The sequence below is a fragment of the Astatotilapia calliptera genome, chromosome 8 (genome assembly GCF_964374335.1).
Source record: "Astatotilapia calliptera chromosome 8, fAstCal68.1, whole genome shotgun sequence".
Classification (NCBI taxonomy): Eukaryota; Metazoa; Chordata; class Actinopteri; order Cichliformes; family Cichlidae; genus Astatotilapia; species Astatotilapia calliptera.
This window is the reverse complement of record NC_137429.1, coordinates 29109342-29126046: the sequence shown is the minus strand read 5'-3', so window position 1 is coordinate 29126046 and position 16705 is coordinate 29109342. Positions and strand designations below refer to the sequence as shown.

The 16705-nt window shown below is 40.8% G+C and overlaps 1 protein-coding gene across 1 annotated transcript in view; it reads left to right on the top strand.

Moving 5' to 3' along the window:
• ryr2a (ryanodine receptor 2a (cardiac)) overlaps positions 1-16705 on the top strand; it is a 311203-nt gene that overhangs the window by 125474 nt on the left and 169024 nt on the right. Inside the window, exons 27-36 of the mRNA XM_026177557.2 lie at positions 2152-2256; positions 2958-3132; positions 4635-4843; positions 4962-5132; positions 6088-6233; positions 6396-6510; positions 6672-6832; positions 9981-10137; positions 14859-14945; positions 15365-15496. Coding sequence (XP_026033342.2) covers positions 2152-2256; positions 2958-3132; positions 4635-4843; positions 4962-5132; positions 6088-6233; positions 6396-6510; positions 6672-6832; positions 9981-10137; positions 14859-14945; positions 15365-15496 — 1458 coding nt within the window. The remainder of the gene's footprint in view (positions 1-2151; positions 2257-2957; positions 3133-4634; positions 4844-4961; positions 5133-6087; positions 6234-6395; positions 6511-6671; positions 6833-9980; positions 10138-14858; positions 14946-15364; positions 15497-16705) is intronic.

The following is a 16705-nucleotide window of genomic DNA, read 5'->3' as shown; positions in this document are numbered from 1 at the left end:
GACCAGACTGACCAACCTGTGCACTGCCTGGATTGATTAGAAGAAGGCCTATGACTCAATGCCCCACAGCTGGATACTGGAATGCCTAGAATTGTACAAGATCAATGGGACCCTAAGAGCCTTCATCAGGAACTCAATGGGGATGTGGCGTACAACACTAGAGGCCAACTCCAAGCCCATAGCACAAGTCACCATCAAGTGCGGGATCTACCAAGGAGATGCTCTGTCCCCACTGCTGTTCTGCATAGGCCTGAACCCCTCAGTGAGATCATTAACAAGACTGGCTACGGATACCGACTACGGAACGGAGCAGTTGTCAGCCACCTCCTGTACATGGATGACATCAAGCTGTATGCCAAGAGTGAACGAGACATCGATTCACTGATCCACACTACCAGGCTATACAGCAATGACATTGGAATGTCGTTCGGACTGGAGAAGTGTAGTCGGATGGTAACAAAGAGAGGGAAGGTAGTCAGAACTGAGGGGATTGAACTACCAGAAGGCAACATTGCAGACATAGAGGACAGTTACAAGTACCTGGGGATCCCGCAGGCGAATGGGAACCATGAAGAGGCCGCTAGAAAAGCTGCAACCACCAAGTACCTGCAGAGGGTCAGGCAAGTCCTGAGGAGTCAGCTGAACGGTAAGAACAAGATCCGGGCCATCAACACGTACGCCCTGCCCGTGATCAGGTACCCTGCTGGGGTAATAGGCTGGCCAAAGGAGGAGATAGAAGCCACTGACATAAAGACAAGAAAGCTCCTTACCATGCATGGAGGGTTTCACCCCAAGTCCAGCACCCTGAGGCTGTACGCTAAGCGGAAGGAAGGGGGCCGGGGACTGGTGAGTGTCAGCACCACAGTCCAGGATGAGACAACGAACATCCAAGAATACATTGGGAAGATGGCCCCAACTGACCGAGTGCTCAGTGAATACCTCAGGCAGCAGAAACCCAAGAAAGAGGAGGGAGACGAGGAACCATCATGGAAGGACAGAGCCCTGCATGGTATGTACCACCGGCAGATAGAGGAGGTGGCTGATATCCAGAAATCCTACCAGTGGCTGGACAAAGCTGGACTGAAAGACAGCACAGAGGCACTAATCATGGCAGCACAAGAACAAGCTCTGAGCACAAGATCCATAGAGGCTGGGGTCTATCACACCAGGCAAGACCCCAGGTGCAGGCTGTGTAAAGATGCCCCAGAGACAATCCAGCACATAACAGCAGGGTGCAAGATGCTAGCAGGCAAGGCATACATGGAACGCCATAACCAAGTGGCCGGCATAGTGTACAGGAACATCTGTGCCGAGTATAACCTGGAAGTCCCGAGGTCAAAATGGGAGATGCCCCCAAGGGTGGTGGAGAATGACCGAGCTAAGATCCTGTGGGACTTCCAGATACAGACGGACAAAATGGTGGTGGCTAACCAACCGGACATAGTGGTGGTAGACAAACAGAAGAAGACGGCCGTAGTGATCGATGTAGCGGTTCCGAATGACAGCAATATCAGGAAGAAGGAACACGAGAAGCTGGAGAAATACCAAGGGCTCAGAGAAGAGCTCGAGAGGATGTGGAGGGTGAAGGTAACGGTGGTCCCCGTGGTAATCGGAGCACTAGGTGCGGTGACTCCCAAGCTAGGCGAGTGGCTCCAGCAGATCCCAGGAACAACATCTCTGTCCAGAAGAGCGCAGTCCTGGGAACAGCTAAGATACTGCGCAGGACCCTCAAGCTCCCAGGCCTCTGGTAGAGGACCCGAGCTTGAAGGATAAACCGCCCGCAGGGGCGTGCTGGATGTTTTATATATATATATATATATATATATATATATATATATATATATATATATATATATATATATATAAACTTGTTTTTAGACTGTGGAGCTTGAAACTAGAAAATTTTCACTTGTTCCATTGGCAGATTTTTTTCCCTCTTATTTCAAGCAACAATATCTTGTATTAAGTGAAAAAAATCTGCCAATGGAACAAGTGAAAATTAATATAGTTAGTATATCTTACTCTTTAGCTGATTTTGTCTTATTTTAAATGTGATGAAATTATTTTGACTAGAAATAAGACAAATATGCCTTTTATTATATTTGTAAAACACTTTCCAAACTGGATATTAACGTGGTCCTAATCATGTAGGTTCTAACAGCTGGAGAGATGAGGGTCGGCTGGGCCAGGCCAGGATGTCTACCAGACCAGGAGCTGGGCTCTGATGATCAGGCATTTGTCTTTGATGGCTTCAAGGTGCAGTCATTTCACAAATCTCATTTATTTATTACATTCAGGCATTTTTTTTTATTTCTAATGTGAATGTTCATTATCTTTACACAGAAAAATGAAAAACATCAGCCTCTTTACAATAACCTACATTTTTAATAAATGAGTCAGTTTTACATCCTATGATTAGTTCTTAATCCAACTTATAGTTATGAAAAAATACAATCTCTTTTAACACTTGTTATTCTGAGATCAGGTCCTGAGTTGTAAAAGGACTGACTGGACACTTTAGGTTGGAGACAAATTATTGCTCCAGGTGAAAAAGCTTGAAGTATCTCAGCTTTTTATTCATGAGTGGGTAGGGGAAGAGTGGGGAACCGATGGGTAGACTGCCAGTGCAGTGATGACATCAGCAATCTTTGGTCCAGGTCTTTCATGTTCAACTTGAAGGAGTTGAACCCGCACACATCTTGTGTTGGCCAAGGAGAGAGTGGCCTGGCCTGGTTACTTAGACCACTTTCACAGTGACCTTAATAAGCACTAAACAATGGATGGATGTATAGACAATTTGATTTATACTATGAGCATCATAGAAATGGCAAAAACAGTCAATATTTTTTCTAATGGGTAGACAAAAGCCTTGGTAATAACACCACTACATCTCCACACTGATCATCCCTGTAACTGCATGTGTGTGCACGCACCCCTGCATGTACTGTGTTTTCTAGGTGCAGCGCTGGCACCAGGGGAATGAACACTTTGGCCGAGCCTGGCAGATAGGAGATGTGGTGGGCTGCATGGTGGATCTGAATGAGCACACCATGATGTTCACACTCAATGGAGAAGTGTTGCTGGATGATTCTGGATCAGAGCTGGCCTTCAAGGACTTTGAAGTCGGTGAAGGTCAGTACTCTGTCCTGGACAGCACATGCATTTGTAAAAACAGGAGACACTGCTCATTTTCAAGACCAAAGAGTAAATCTTACTAAACATACCAACTAGGGAAAGCAGGTGGCCCAAGTGTTCTTCTGGGTAAATAACTGATGAAAGAACATATTTACTCAATTATTAGTCTGTCAATTTTGTTAGCCTGTTTCTTACATTTAATTAAATGTGTTTCTCCTATGTTTCAAAGTTTGTAACTATGATTTTTTTAACAGCTGACTATTTCTGTAGGAAACTCTTAAAATGTCAGTCGTTACTTAGAAAACTTTTAACACAGAGGTTGGAACCAGCAAACTTTGGCATTTGAAAAAAACAACAACTAAATGACTGACCATACTGTTGCCAGTTAATTTTTAAACCAATGATGATAGATATAAATATATTTCGTCAGTAGTAAATATATTGAAAAGCAAAGCTTTTATCACAAAGGTGCAACATCTGGATACACTGTATGAAATATAGGATATCTTTCAATAAGAAGCTGTTTATATTAGAGTGTAAGATACCAACTCTTCACAGCAATTTTAAGACAGTATAGAGATATCAAATGTCTATCCTAGAAGAATATGTTTATGTGGTGGAGGAATATAAGGATCCAGGTGTCCACATATACAACCAGCTGAAGTGGAAGACCAATACAGAGGCTGTACAAAATTAGGGAAGGAGCAGGAAATGGGCATTTCCTAAGGAAGCACAGAGTCTGTCATTTTTTTTAAGCCAAAGCCAAATTATTATTTGGCTGTCTATGCAATTGTCACTGTGTCCAGTGTTTTAAACAGATCAATGAAGTGCACAGTGCATCTCCTTCTATACAACACAGTCATCATTTACTATCTTACAAGCTGATGCTGAGGCGCTTAACCAGCATATCCTTTGAACTGCAGTTTAGTTTAAGACTGATGGCAAAAAACACTTTGAATGCTTCAGGTTTCTTCTTGGAAGTCAGAGTAACTCCACTTTTAGAAACAGGATATTTATACCTCTGTTTTATTAATAGTCCTAAAGCTCAGTAATGTTATCTGGACAGCAGCCGATAAGTCTACCAGATTCATTTCTTAGCATTGTCTTCTTTGATTTAAGGCTCCCAAAGGTAAATATGTCAGAATAGTTTTGATGATAACTCACTTCCCAACATCTCTTCTCTTCTTCTTTCTCTTTTCTGTCCTCCGGTCCTGTCCATTCTGATTGTAATAACTTAAAATGTAAAAAAAAAATAAAGATCAAATAACCTATGACAATCAAGTGGACCAGCAAAAGCCGTAATGGTCTGCTTGGGAAAATAAACCTGTTGGGCGTATTTCTTGGCCAGAGAGGCAAAAACAAAACATAATTTTGGTGATTAAGGAGCACTGACTATGATAGCATTTAGATGTGAAAGAAGCAGATTATCTAGTGCGCAGATTTTAAGATACATAATTAATATATGTTTTATAGGATTTGACTGTTTTTGTCTGTCACAGGTTTTATACCAGTTTGCAGTCTGGGTGTGTGTCAGGCTGGGAGAATGAACTTTGGTAAAGATGTCAGCACTTTAAAGTACTTCACCATTTGTGGCCTACAAGAAGGCTATGAGCCTTTTGCTGTTAACATGAACCGGGATGTCACCATGTGGCTTAGCAAGAGGCTCCCTCAGTTTGTACCAGTACCCCTCCACCACCAACACATCGAGGTGAGGACAGGACCGTGGATACATTTCAACACATTCTCAATATTTAACAAACGTGTTGAATAAATAACCAAAAAATAAGCTGAGCTGAATAAAACATATGTTTGTGTTTCTTTTTCAGGTGACGAGGATAGACGAGACAATAGAGTCGTGTCCATGCCTGAAGGTCACTCAGAAGTCCTTCGGCTCACAGAACAGCTACACTGACATTACCTTCTACAGACTTAGCATGCCCATAGAATGTGCCGAAACCAGGTGCCCACCAAACGGCAGCCTCTTCTCACCAAAGAGGGTAACAGATACTTTTTGTAAAACTCACATAAATGCAATCAAAAATGCATAAATGCAAATGCAGGAGCTGGAGTTCTCTGGGCAAAAATGCCTTGTTAGAGGTCTGAAGAGAATGATCATCCGCGTTGAGCTGCAGCAGTAACTCAAATCGCCTCTTGTTACAAATAATGTGCAGAAGTGTGGGGCTTGGTGTGTTTATTTCCAGTTGTAGCTTTTCTGAAAGAATTTTCTTCACTTTCTCCTCTGTTCAGGTCTCCCCCAGTGACTCCACAATACGCTCAGTTACTAGGTTGTTACGCCATCTTGTTAGTGACAGCCAACAGAATGTCACACACGTTGAATGTTAGAGTTCAATTTTTCAGTTTCAGATTTTATGTGATCCACGTCTTTATGTGTAAACTGAAGGCCTGTTTAGATCTTGTATAACTCACTTTTTATTGCCTCTGTTCTGGAGTTTATTGAATCCATAATGACTCTGACAAAGCTTTTAAAGTTTTCCTGTTGCTGTTGTAGCAACACCAAGTCATAAGAGTCCCATATTCGTCGTCTGATTCTGTCTCTGCTCTGGATTTAGGTGGCATTTTACAACACTGTTAACTTGATATCTGACACCTGGCTTCTCTCACAGTTTTCTAGCTTGTGACGTTGAAATAATTTATAATTAATAATGTTATAGTAGTCGTAGTGATTCTGTTAAAGCTGCAGTGAAACATGGAGACTGATATCTAACTACATTAGTTGAACAAAATCATGTTCAACTCCTTCACAACATTTTTTAACAATTATCTTAGTTTTTTTTACAAAGTCTCATGAATCCACTGAACAAACCGTGACTAAAAGGTCTGGGTGATATTATACAGAGTGACCTAAAACAGAGTTTAACAGATTTATGTCAGGACTTCTTTGATTACTTCCTGTTGCAGTGGTGTTGTGCATTCAGTTGTGTGTTTCTGCAGGAGTTGGAGGACTTTGAAAATGTGTCAGATTTTGAGGTCCTGATGAAGTCATCTCACAGTCATAATGGTCCCAATGGACCCGACAGAGATGAATTCAACAACCACAAAGATTATAACCAGGAGAAGCCCTCCAAGCTCAAACAGCGGTAATCCCTCCATCCTCTCAACAAACCCTTGACTCATTAACATCACATTAATGAGGCTTCAGATTGTTAAATGTTCCTCTTGTGATATTTATCCAAGGTTTTGAACTCTAGCAATCTCTTTCCTCTCTTTCATGGTGTTTATTTCTTAATCCAATCTACCAGGTTGACGCTGAAGAGAAACAAGCCAGACAACAGCTGTCCCTCATCTGCTCGTGTATCGGAGGAGGTGATGGCTGATGACAGAGTTAGCTCTGATTTCCTCATGCAAGCCTCCACTGTAAGACAACTGTCATGATGCGTAGCTCATAAATCCAGTGAGCAAGTGTGGCTTGATTTATAGGAGATGAATGTTTTTTGCTGAACCTGGTTCAAAATGCTCAGTGTGCTTTAACTCCTGTATTGGTTTACATGTGATTGCACCTCTTGCTCTTTCTGCAGTACTACTATTCAGTGCGGATCTTCCCAGGTCAGGAGCCCAGCAGTGTTTGGGTAGGCTGGGTGACTTCTGACTTCCATCAGTACGACCCGTGCTTTGAGCTGCACAAGGTCCGGACTGTCACGGTTACCCTGGGAGATGAAAAGGGCAAAGTTCATGAGAGGTTAGTCAAGTCTCTTGTGGAAGTGTATGGATAGGTTTCTGGGCTGAGTGGCATGTTGCAACAGAGCTGCAGGATTTTGCGTGAGTGTAAGAATGTTTCACCTGTTTATCAGCTTGTTTATGTTTTATCATAGACTTTATGCAAGGTTGGCTGTAGCTACACTAGATGTCATGATAAAGGGTGGATCTGACAGCGAATGGTGGGCTCATGAATGACTTGTCATTAGCCAGTGGGTGTCCTGTGTCCTTCATTTTCTCAGTCACAGCCACACCATAGATGACTGTTAAAACATGTTATGAACTGGGAAACCTCCCATACAGTAGGATATAAGCAATGCTATGAAAAAGCTTTTTAAATGGACATTTTAACATGGGAGTCTGTGGGGATTGATTTGCTTTTGGAGCCAGCCTCAAGTGGCCTCTAGAGGAACTGCAGCTTCTGGAACTTTGGCTTTGATGTCATATTTCTGCCCGTTGCCTCTTGTTTGTGATATTGTGCATCACCAAGCTGAAGTACAACAGGTGAGATAGAATTTGCAGAAAATGTTAAATTTTTGTGATTTATATCGTTATCGGACGATAGATGTCTTATATCAGGATATGAGATTTTGGTCATATTGCACAGCCCTAGTCCAGCTCTACATTTGCACCTAAAGATCAAAGGTCACTCTTTCGAGGATGCCAGTGTTCACAGTTTGGACTGAGAAGACAGATGATTTGAAAGACGTGATACATGTCCACTGTAAATAGACATCATGAACAGAGGTGGTGGCTTAGAACACGAACTGTCAGCCACCTACAATGCAGATTCCTTCCCTGAACACCACTCACATTTTGTGTTAGGTGGCCTAATAGGTCAAATCGTAGGGTGATGCACGGTCTCACAGTGGTAGACCCACTCCCTTTTTCAACCCTGGCTAATGTGATGAAGCACATGATTAACGACCCTCTTAAGGGACAACCCTCATTAAGGGTTAAAGACCTCGGACTCTCCACCATTTGGTTTAAGAACTTGAAGTATCCTCTTGGATGAGAGTTTAAACATCTTCATGAGTTCCAGTCACTTTCTCTCCAAGCTCCTTAGATTACCTTGCACTCTTTAGTGTCGTTGGGAAAAACACCAGCACACGATATGACCAACTGCATGCACACAGTTTTTGCAATGATGTTTGTGGATTGGAAACGTTCTAGAAACCCTGCATTTGAAAAAAAAAATCCATTGCTCCCTTTATCCATTGCTCCCTGTGGTCGGCATGAAGCTGGACACTCTGGTGACAGTGGCAGAGAAAAGGACATTAAAGAAACTGATGGACATTATGGACAATGCTGGGCATCCTCTGCACACGGCCATAAACAATCAGAAGAGTCTGTTCAGTGACAGGTTGCTTCTCCCCAAGACAAGACAACAGACTTAAAAACTCCTTTGTCCCACACGCCATCAAACTGTTTAACTCCTCTCTGGAGGGGAGAGGGAGGGGAAACAGGAGGACAAAGGAGGGGGGAACAACTAAGCTGTAGTGCCTCTTCACCTCACTGTGCAATACTTTTTGTAAATAGTCAACAGTGCAATAGACTCAATACTTGAAATGTGCAATTCACTTGTATTTTTATTTTTTATTCCTATTTATTCTATTTATCCCCTTTGTATATTTTATTTATATTTGTCTCTGTATTTATATATGTGTGTGTGTGTGTGTGTGTGTGTATATATATATATATATATATATATATATATATATATATATATATATATATATATATATATATATATATATATATAACAATTCTGTAACTGTAACTTCGGTCGTTGCTGTGCTTTTTGGAAGTCGAATTTCCCAGAGGAACCCACCCGAGGGATTAATAAAGTTCTATCTTATCTTATCTTATCTTATCTTATGCTCACTCTTCCTTAGGGCTTACTAGATGCTGAAGTACTGCGACTAAAACTTAAGGACATCTGCACCAAAAACGCAGTTCCAGATGGCTCTGGCTCAATTATAACCACAGAGCTATAAATAATGCACAAATTATATGTTTTTGCTTCTTTCATCTCTTTGTATGGGATCAGCCCTGGTGACGGATACATCAGTGTGTTACTGTTCCCTCCATTTAGGCTGAAATTGGTCTGACGTTTGAAGCCGGCAGTGCAGGGAACTAAAAACTCCCTTCAAATGTCTTCAATGTAAAGCAATACACCTTTTCTTTTTTATAAATTTAAGGAAAAGAATGTACAGATATTTGTGTGAAAATGTAGGGTTTACAGTAAAAAGTTGTCAGAAAATAAATGGTCAAGTAAAATAGAGATACCTGAAAATTCTTCTTAAGCAGAATAACAAAGTATTTGAACTTCAGCACTTCCCACCCCTCAACTCTATGATGACCTTTCTCACTTGTACTGCCATCTCTTTGGAGCTTATATTCAAAATTAAAGTCAGCAATTAATCTGTGCTACAATACACCGGGGAAGCCTGGATTTTAAGCCTTTTGGGACTGTTATGTTGGACACTGAATTATTATTGACATTCATAACGCACATCTACACCATCATAACATCTTGTTTAGAGCAGCACAACATTTTCCATTAATGTACCGGGCAATCTTAGGAAAACTCACTTTTCTTTATTGCAGCCACCACACACTCCTGTAAAGGCTTACAGACACAAACTGATTCATTCACTAAAATACTTAAACATCGAGAAATGCACAGATCCAGATAAACACATAAACACATGCAAACTACCTCATCCAGAAGATACAGGATGCAGTTAAAGAACGGGGCAGGATGCTAACCCCATGTTGCTCTCGAATGCATTGTTCTGAATATGAGTGTGTGTGTGTGTGTGTCTTAGTTAGAATGCAGTAGAAAAGTGGTACATAGGAAACAGTCCATTTACCATTTAGTCTGAAAAACAAAGGAACTGGCCAATTCAATTTTCAAATAATTTGAAAATAGAGACTACGTATAACAATAATTAAAGATCTTAAGACGTTCATGCAAAAATTCTATAAAACCCCTCGAATTAAAGCTGAATATCTGCACTTCAGTCACATATTGGTTGTTTGACTTAAAATCCACTGTTGTGATGTACAGAGGCACAACAGAAAATTATGGACCTAACTCTACATTACTTTCCACTTGTGTCCTGCAGCATAAAACGCAGCAACTGTTACATGGTGTGGGGTGGAGAAAGCAGCAGCCCCACTCAGGGGAGGAACAACGGCTTAGAGATTGGCTGCCTGGTTGACACTACAAACGGTCTGCTGACATTCACAGCCAATGGCAAAGAACTCAGCACATACTACCAGGTAAATATGTATGCTTTGATTCCAGGTTTTCATTTTTGTACATCATTTTATTTTTTTATTCTGCAAGAAAATAGGTGCTTTTTTGTTTTTTGAACCAGTTCTGATAAAACCATGTCTCCATCTACAAACACACTATGTTGTCCTCCACCTTTCCTCGCCTACTAATGAACCAGGCATCCACTGACTCATCAAAAAAATACATATATGGATCTCTAAGTTATTAGACATTTAACCAGTTTCTGTAATGTTGCCTCTGTACACCACAGTGTATAAAACAGTGAAGATGTGACTGAAGTGTAGCATTAATCGTTGGAGTTGATTTCAAGCAATGTGATGTACAAAGAAATATGATGCAAGTGAAGGAAGCAATAATTAATGTGCACAACCAACTTAACCTGTCAAGAATTATATAAACTTTGCATGCAAATCATCAGAGTCTTAAAAAGAAGGAATGCACTTCTCAGCACAGCAACACCACAAGAGTCAAGAAATTGTAAAATTATTTCCAGCAGTTTGTGGACTGCTGCTTTCAGTTGACAGGATTTCCAGGTTAGCCTTTGCTGGAAGCTGAAGGTGGGTGTAGTAACATTCCTGCAAAGCATCTTGTGGGATTTCTTGGATTCTAGACTTAAGACAGTCACTGACAAAAGATTTTAATCCAAGTATTAAAATCAATCCTGATATTTCATATCCAATTACTTTTGAGCCCCTGATAATGGGACACTATAAAAATGGCTGTAATTCACTACTCAGGGAATTTGAAACCCACTGAATTAAAGCTAAAATTTTACACTTTGATCACATCTTAATTGTTTGTTTTAAAATCCAGTGTGGTGGTGTACTGAGGCAAAGTAAAAAAAAAAAAAAACCTCACTGAATTCAAATAAAGGTCTAAAAGAAAACTGAATGGAATGTAGCTAAGAAATAATCTTAGATTTAAATTAAAACTTAAATCAACAGTTTGGCAGAAATTGCTATCACACTTCCAACAAAATGCAGGTAGCAGTACTGTAGTACTGCTAGCAACTACAGTTGTGGTCACAAGTTAACAGAGAGTCATTGTGGGAAATACTGTGATGGCAATTTTAGGCTTGTGTTGATTTCTTTGAATTGTGGAATGACTGAATAGATTGAAGTTCGAATTTATTTTGGATTTTTAGTGAAAAGATATAAGATCCACTAATATTTGGTTGAATGTCAATTAGCAAGTTACACCTCAACCATACATATTCGTTAGCTACCAGTTCGCTTCTGCCATAATTCTGGATGTTCTGGATATTTGTAACACCCAGTTGTGCCCAAATTTCAACCATCTCGCTTTTCATTTGAGGTCCAGAATTTGGGGACCATCCTCTAGCTCAGGGGTCTCCAACTAAAATAGCAAGAGGTCCACTACCTCCGTCATCCAATCAATCTGGGGTCCGAACCTTTTAAATGAAACGACAAAAATATTTTCTTTAATATTTAACTAACAATATAGATTTGTAACTACTGATCAATAATTCGTACGCTTATTAAATCATCTGCTGAACAGAAAAATGCAATCCAGTTAAAGTACGAATGTTAAACAAAAAACTGTTTAACAATGAAATTATGCAATAATCTACACAACATGTATTGCACATAAACCAACAAGTGCTTTAAACAGCACAGAAAATATGTTTGACAAACCCAACACAACGTAACTTAGAACATATTCCAGAACAGTGCTGGCTCTCACTTCAGTAGGAGGAACTTGCAGGGACATTTGCAGCTAGCATTTTAAACTTTGGTTGAAATGGGCTCAGTTCAATTCTTAAGCATGCATGCAAATGTTCATTAGTCGGTTGTGAGCGAAGCCTGTCCATTTATCTTTTAATGTCCGATTTTCGTGGACTTTATGCATTTTTGACAAAGCCATTCTTTTTTTACTCACTCTGCACCACAAAGTCACCATTGTACTATCAGCAAGCACTATCTCCCAGGGTTGTAATTTAGCAATCTGTGTTGAGGACCTGCAGTTTTTTCTTCTTTGTTTTTTTTTTTGGTGGTTGGTGGTGCAATACCGCCACCAGCTGGCTTGGAGTGTGGACCAGAATTTTGCTGACCCACATAGCTGCCTCTCACACCTGTTCAAAAGTCAGCCACGCAGCCGGCAGGAGTAAATTACCTAACTACATAGTAAAGGATTAAATGCTTTGCGGTCCAGGCTAAACTCCCTTGGGGTCTGGATTTGGACTTGAGTCCTGGGGTTGGGGACCCCGGCTCTAGCTTAATTGTTCCATCCTCTTTGTTCATTGTAGTAATGCCACAGTCAGCGGAACTACATTAAAGCATGATGCTATCACAATCAGATTTGACAGCTAGTACAGTTTTCTTTGGTGTAAAAGCCCCACTCCACTTCATCTTACTCCTCTGCTTGTGGTCAAATAGCTCAATCTTTGTCTTGTCTGACCACAAAACCTTTATCCAGAAGGCATATATATATATATACATATATATATACATATATATATATATATATATATATATATATATATATATATATATATATATATATATATATATATATATATATATATATATATATATATATATATATATATATATATATATATACACACAAACATGTGCATCCAATCCTTTTGTTTTTTTGAAGTCATTAAACACGTATGCTGTATAGTCATTTTACAATGAAAGAAGAACATTTTAAAAACTTGAGGTTACTCTATACCGTAACCACTATTCTCTGATAAATCCCACTGTGGGGAAACTTAAATGGTGGCTGTGAAACTGCTGCCAGGACCAGGAGCTCGTACGTAGGGAGGTTCAGACACGGGCGTTCGTGGCCCTTTCATAAAATGGCAGACTAGCGGGTGATGCAGGTTGAAATGGCTCTGGGTGAGAGTAAAAGGAAAGGAATTTCCTGTGAGGCGGGCAAATGTGAATGTCAAAATATGGTATTTTAAGGGTCTGTTGATGTAAAGCAATTTCCTGGGCACACTAGAGTGGGATTTGTCAGCATCCTGAATTTGTACGACCTGAGATGCGGCTTTAGTGCCCTTAAGTCCAGTCGGACGCAGTCCTCCACCCTTCTTGGGAACAAGAAAATTCTTTGAGTAAAAGCTGCATCAGCTCTGCTCCTGAGATATTTCTCACAACGTAAATATTTATTTTTTCAAAATTCTGGATGATTCGCCTTTTACAAGAGAGAAAATCACTCTGGAAAATCTGGGAAGGGTGGTTGCAAATTGCAAGCAGTACCCTTGCTCTAATGTCCTCACAACCCACTCTGGTGTAGGGAGAGCTTGCCACCCTTCTGGTCTTGCTGAGAGAGGGCTCAAAGCCAGGCAGCCCACAGTGGAGGGCGCTTTGGCTTCCTCTTGTGGCAGAAACAGGTTCTGCAACCCTGGCCTGTTTTTGCCCAGCATTCATGGGGCTGGGTACCACAAGGAAATGGACCCCAGTGGTGTTTGTGTGTGAGGGCAATATGTTTTCAACATGTTTTCTGTGTTTTTCACAAACTTTTCCTGTGCCCTGGATGCACTTGATGAGTTTTTAATAAACTGTGTGTGCTAGTGAGACTGTGACCCTTGACTCAGCTGAAAAGCATCTTGTCGTCTCTTTATTGCACTGCGTGATCTAAAATCGGGTCCCAGGCAGAAGACACTTCTTCAAATGGGCTCTGGAACTGGGTCCTGAAGGGAACACAGAGCATGTGCTGGTCCAGCTCATCCATGGGGGATGTTAGGTGGTCAGCTTCTTCTTGTGGTCTGAACAGCAGGCAGGATGTGCTTCCTAGGCCAGTGGGTTCTGCAATTCCAGAGGAACTCGGCAATGAGGGATTTTTAAATGTCTGCATGGCAGCTGGATGACCCCCAGGAAAGGAAGCCCAAGAGTCACCTCTGCTGCTGAGGATAAATTCATCTGAGTCACCAGCCTCAGAAATCACAAGTTAACCTCAGATTAGAGCCCAGATAGATGCCACACAGAGTTCCAGTAGCAGACACATCTCTACATCAACTGTTCAGAGTGTGTGAATCAGGCCTTTATGGTCAAATAGCTGCTAAGAAACCACGACTAAGGAAAAGCAACAAGCAGAAGAGATTTGTATGGGCCAAGAAACACAAGGAATGGACATTAGACCAGTGGAAATCTGTGCTGTGGTCTTTCAAGCATGACCCCTCGTGTGGGGCGTGGTGGAAGCTAACACGCTCTCCAACTTGGCTTTATGGTGAAAAGTAGGCAAACTAAAAACGTGAGTCATGCTAGCGCCCGGTGACCAAGCTGTTAGCTTGCTTGAATAGACTGTTAAGCTAGCACTCACGTTAGCAGTCAGGAGAGATGGGGCTTCTAAGAAGTTAGAAGAGGAATTTGAATGACACTGCGTCACATCCTTTTATAGGGAGGAGGGCGGGACCTCCCTGATGACATAGAGGCTTCTGAGGACAATCCCGCGAGAGCATTCCCCATAGTGAGACACCAAAGCAAATGTTTGAAAGAGACCATGACATTCCTATGATGAATGTATGCAAACTTCTGACCACAACTGTAGGTACAAATCTACTTTGTGTGTCTCAGGCATGTCTCATACTGCACACTCAGTATTACCAGCACAACAACACTAAATCTGACACTCTGACTGCACACTGTGTCTCAAAATTTCAGAGTGCAGCAGTTATGGACTTTGACAGATCACCTCAGCATTTATAGGTAATTTTAGAAACTTTTCCCATGCACAGGTGGAACCCAGTACTAAGCTGTTCCCTGCAGTCTTTGCAAAGGCCACAAGTCCTAATGTCTTCCAGTTTGAACTGGGTCGTATTAAGGTGAGCACACACACACACACACACACACACACACACACACACACACACACACACACACACACACACACACACACACACACACACACACACACACACACACACACACATCAAAAACAAAAAGGGAAGAACTGAGAGAATGACTCTTGGTAAAATAATTAATAAAAGAGACTGATCACTGAAAACAACTTCATTTATATGCAAATGGTCAATGGTAACACCATAAGTGAAGACCAAGTCAAAAGGGGTGTTCTGCTGTGTGAGTGGGCCCTGAAACATGTTAAATGAAGTTAAACAAGTCCATTATTGTCAGCAGCTTCTTAGTAGATATATATATATAGAGAGAGAGATGTATATAGATATATATATATAGATATGTATGTATTTGGTCATTATCCAACTTTTTCTCTGTGTCCTGTCAGAATGTGATGCCTCTATCAGCTGGTCTGTTTAAGAGTGAGAAGAAGAACCCAGTTTCCCAATGTCCTCCACGGCTGCACGTACAGTTTCTTACTCCTGTTTTATGGAGTCGTGTTTCCAACCACTTCCTTAAGGTAACAGTGTCTTACTATAGTTCTGCATTACTATTACAGACCCGGGACACAAACCTGCCACCTGCAAACTCATGCAGAGTGTGTACACTATCCGCCCTTCATAAGCATCTCATATAATAAAGCACTACTTTTAAATTAAATCTCATGCCACTGGCATGACTGATTATTTCCCCTTAAATTGTGCCACATTTGTAAGGAAAACACATGTGTGGTTTGCGCTGCAGAGTTTAGTATGTGGATTTTACCCAAGAAAAACTTGTCAAATCTTCTCTGGTAAAAAGAGCTTAATAGTCTAAGGCAGCTTTTCAAGTAATGGCCCATTTTATAGTCCATTTCTATGTCATCTGTCATAGAGACTCAAATGGCATTAAATATAATATCATGTGAAAAAAAAACATTTGCCCCGTTGCTGATTTCTTATTTATTTCCCTTCTTTTTTTTTTTAACATATTTAATATATGGTTAAGCTCCAACACATTTTAATATTAGACAAACATAACCCAGGTAAATCCAAAATATTTGCAGTAATAACTGGTTGTGCCATCCTTGGCCATAAATCTGTCAAAGCACTATGAAGGAATTTTAGCAAAGTGTTCATTTGTATATATTTTTTTTCATTTAGACTTGGAATTGATGGTGTGCTTGGGATCATTGTCCTGCTGACGACATACAGATCTATTTCGAATTAACTGATGATCCCGTTATGTCTTTGCACGGCTTTCACGAGTGCATGCACGAGGTCAAAAATTGGCTCGCAGGTAATTCTCTTATTCTAAATGACAGGAAAACTGAAATTATCGTGTTTGACAATAGTATCCCCCATGGCCAACTCCGTGATGGCCAACACCCCGATCCAGCAGCTGAATCATCTTTAGGAGACAGTCCTGGCACTTATTGGATTTTTTGGGTGCCCTGAAGCCTTCTTCAGAACAATTGAACCTCTTTCCTTGAAGTTCTTGATGATCTGATAATCCGATGATCCAGTTGATTTAGGTGCGATCTTAGTAGCAACAACATACTTGCCTGTGAAGGCCTTTACATGCAACACATTGATGGCTGCCTATGTTTCAAGCATCACCCTTCTTTGTAACGCATCCAGTCTGCTATTCTAATTCATCACCAATATTTGTGTCATTCTCAAAACTTTTGGCCACGACTGTATATACCAAAATATTCTAAAATCAAAACTGAGGCCATTTTTCTGATAGG